This window comes from Cyanistes caeruleus, chromosome 5, assembly GCF_971803275.1.
Source record: "Cyanistes caeruleus chromosome 5, bCyaCae1.hap1.1, whole genome shotgun sequence".
Taxonomy (NCBI): domain Eukaryota; kingdom Metazoa; phylum Chordata; class Aves; order Passeriformes; family Paridae; genus Cyanistes; species Cyanistes caeruleus.
Window position 1 is genome coordinate 14425937 of NC_141705.1, and position 3365 is coordinate 14429301.

Genomic DNA, 3365 nt, shown 5'->3' on the forward strand with positions numbered 1-3365 from the left:
CTCTCTGCCACGTTCCAGCAGAGAGAAAACAATCCACCGACCCACGCACTTTCCCCAGGCAGGATCCGCCAAGGTTTTAAACAAGCACGGCCCGGATAGAGGGGGCGCAGCCTGCACGGTGGGGCCGCCATGGACCGGGAAAAGCACTTCGAGGTCCCAGTGGCTCCTCCGACCAGCACCCGTAAATTCAGCCAGTGATCCCGGCTCTCCGGCACACGGCCATCACTCCAGCCGGGACAAGCGCTACCAAAGGAGGGACTGAGGCGCCCGGCCAGAGCTCCTGGGTCCCCTCCGCCTCCCACAGAGGGAACGGACATCAGCGCTGACCGGTGCAGCCGGGTCAGGCGGCCCACGATCCTCACCGTGCAAGTGGGAAACGGAGGGATGTGGTCTGAGCTGTGAGGTCTGCTGCGGGGAAAAAATATCACTGAACATCACCGAGAAATCCATGTCTGCTCTCAGGAACGACACAAGCGACAGAGGTAAGTGTTAAACTAAAGTTTATAAATTAAAAAAACAACAACAAAACAAGTACAGCGGGTAGCTTACAAACATTCACAATTCATTTGAAGTAAATAATCTAGTTGAGTGCACAGTGCCATTAAAAGAGAAATGGAGGGGGGAAAAAAAAGAAGGGGAAAAAAAAAAGCAATGAGCTACCTTGGGAGAAAGAGACCATAATTACATTGCTGAGCAGATCAGAAATCCCCACCCCTGGAGGAGAGCTCTGCAGAAGAACTGTAAAAGGCACTGATGGTATTAAAGTTTCCTGTTACATCGATTTTTTAAAAAGCCTGACTAGAAATATTCACATTGAATATAAAAATAACAACAACTTTAATACATCTGGAAAGTGCGAAAAATCCATAACTCCTCCCTCCCCGAACACGGAAAGATCTCAGGAAAAAAGGAAAACAAGAAGTCAGGAGTTTCAATATAAGTCTCACCCTTTCGTGACATATTTATCCTTTGCCAGGGATCATGGAGCACAGGAATAACATGGGCTATAAGAGCAGGGGGACCTGAAAGAGGCTTCCATACATTCAGCACCATACAAGGCACACTAAGTTTGCAACAAGTTGGAAGACCAAGGACTCAGACGACAAAAATAATCTTCCTTACAATCCACTGAGGGAGTCCTTGATCTCTGCTTTTGAGCTGCATTTGGTTTTGCGGGTTGTACTTTTTTTTCCTCTCCTTTGTTTTCTCTCTCATTTTCTCCACACAAGATCGAGTCTCTACCAATCCGAAGCAAAATAAAACAAACAAACAAAAAGTCTACACCAGATACACTGACAACATGGATACCATGAACAAGTTGTGCCGAATCACGAGAGTCCTCGGCTGGTGGAATGGGGACGGGGTGAGGGTCAGGGTGGGGGTGGCCCAGAAGTCCTGTGTTGAAAGAGGAGAGGGTGAGGAACCGTCCAAAAATATTAATAATAAAAATAACAATAAAATAATAATAAATACTGTCCGAGGCACTGAGAGCTGCAGCTGAGGCTCTGGACTTGAGAAGCTGAACGGATGGATTGATGGATGGGGGGGTGGCAGAGGGAAGACGGGTTTCCTGGCTGCCAGTGTGTACGGTGGGGGTGTCGGGGCCAGGGGGGTGTGTATGTGTGCCTCTCACTGGGTGCCGGCGGCTGCGGCGCAGGTGGACAGAGCCCACCCGGGAAGGCAGTAGTAGGGGTAGTAGTAGGATGGCTGCAGGGAGAGCAGCGAGGGCGGCCGCAGCACCTCGCCAGGGTGGTACTGTCTCTGGTCGTCGCGCACCAGCACCTTGACGGCCACCTTCTTGGCGGCGGGGGCGGCTGCCAGGAGGTCGGCGGCCATCTGCCGCCGCTTGGTCTTGTAGCGCCGGTTCTGAAACCAGATCTTCACCTGCGTCTCGGTGAGCTTCAGCGAGGCGGCCAGGTCGGCCCGCTCGGGCCCCGACAAGTAGCGCTGGTGGTTGAAGCGCCGCTCCAGCTCGAAGACCTGTGCGTGGGAAAAGGCTGCGCGGGAGCGCTTCTTCCGCGGTTTCGGAGCCGCCGCCGCCTCCTCCTCCCCCGGCAGCAGATTCCCGCACTTGCCCGCTCCGTCCTCTTCCTCCGGGGGGCTGCGATCTGCGGGCAGGGCGAGAGCATGGCGGTCAGGGCAGGCAGGCACCGGGACAGCGGCGCACGGGCGGCCAGGCGCGCTCCGTGGGGCCTGTCCGCAGCGACGGGGCGAGCGGAGAGCCCGCCAAGCCGCTGCCCGTCCGGTCGCCGGGACAGCCGCCGCCGGCAGCCGGGGCTTCTCGCTCGCCTTTAAGCGTCGGGCGCCCTGGCGGGCTGCGGGATCAGCCTGGCCAAAGGCCCTCCCCGATCCGCCCTCCCTCGCCCCGCGGGACGCGTTTCGGGCTTTTTCCCCCACCCGGCACAACCGAGCCTGTCGCACAACCGCGGGGAGCCGGCGGAAAGCCACGATCATCTCCCGTTCCCAGCCCTCCGGAGCCCTCCCGCCCTCCTCGCGCGGCTGCGGAGGAGCCGCCATCGGGGCCGCCCCTACCTGAGACGGCGGCCGACATCTCGCTGTCGCTGAGGCCGGCGGTGTCCCGCTCCGCCGCCTCCGGGGGCTGCGCCTCCTCCTCCGCCGGCCGCCCCCCGCCCGTGGCTTCTGCGGGGCGGGCGCTGCCAGCGGCACCCTCCTCCTCGGAGCGCCGCTCGCCCTCGGGGTCCTCGCTGAGCGCGGAGTCCGAGTCCCAGCCCGCCGGCGTTCGCAGGGCCGGGGCGCGGGCGGCGGGCGCGGGGAGCGGCGGGTCCTCGGCGGCGCCGCACAGCCGCCAGCCGCCGGCCGCTCCCGGAGGCGGCGGCCGCCCCGCCGCGTGGCGGGCGCGCTCCTCCTTCTTGTTGAGGATGGCTTGGATGGAAAAAGGCGTCAGGGCGTTGCCGCCGCGGACGGACATGGCCCGGCGACGGGCAAGCCCCGCGGACGAGCAGCGGACCGCGCCGCGCCTTCAGCTGGGCGACCGCATCGCCGGCCGCCGCCGCGCCGGTGCCGGGCCCTGTTCTGCCGCCGGGAGGGCGGGCGCCAGCGGGAGCAGCCTCTCTGCGCCACTGCCGGCCCGCCCGCCCATAGGGCCGGGGCCACCGGGGCCACCGCGCTGCACCGGGCGCCGCCGCGGGTCCCTGGCGGCACGGGCGCTGCCTCCGCCCCGCTCTGTCCCGCCCCCGCCCGCCCTCCGCTTTTTCTGCCGGCGGCGCTGCCATCCCTCACGGCCGCCTGACAGCGCCGGCCCCGCGCCCTCCCATTGGGCAGCCCCCGCGCGGCCCGCCCGCCCATTGGCTCCCGCCGCGGGACGAAGCGGCTCCGCGGGGCGCGCGCCGGGGCGCGCCTCCTCT

At 63.1% G+C, this 3365-nt stretch overlaps 1 protein-coding gene across 1 annotated transcript; it reads right to left on the reverse strand.

Moving 5' to 3' along the window:
* Positions 1–483: 483 nt before the first annotated feature.
* On the reverse strand, positions 484–3017 carry NKX3-2 (NK3 homeobox 2). Its single transcript, XM_086889170.1, has 2 exons — positions 2533–3017; positions 484–2108 (listed from the first exon to the last, which is right to left on the reverse strand). The coding sequence occupies exons 1-2, from the start codon at positions 2927–2929 to the stop codon at positions 1630–1632; spliced, it is 876 nt and encodes a 291-aa protein (XP_086745296.1). The 5' UTR covers positions 2930–3017; the 3' UTR covers positions 484–1629.
* Positions 3018–3365: the final 348 nt, after the last annotated feature.

Excerpts from the sequence above, each read along its gene's own strand:
- NKX3-2 (XM_086889170.1), bottom strand. The coding sequence starts at position 2,929 with ATGTCCGTCCGCGGCGGCAACGCCCTGACGCCTTTTTCCATCCAAGCC. Across the intron at positions 2,109-2,532 it reads GATGTCGGCCGCCGTCTCAG|ATCGCAGCCCCCCGGAGGAA; the intron begins GTAGGGGCGGCC and ends CCCTGCCCGCAG.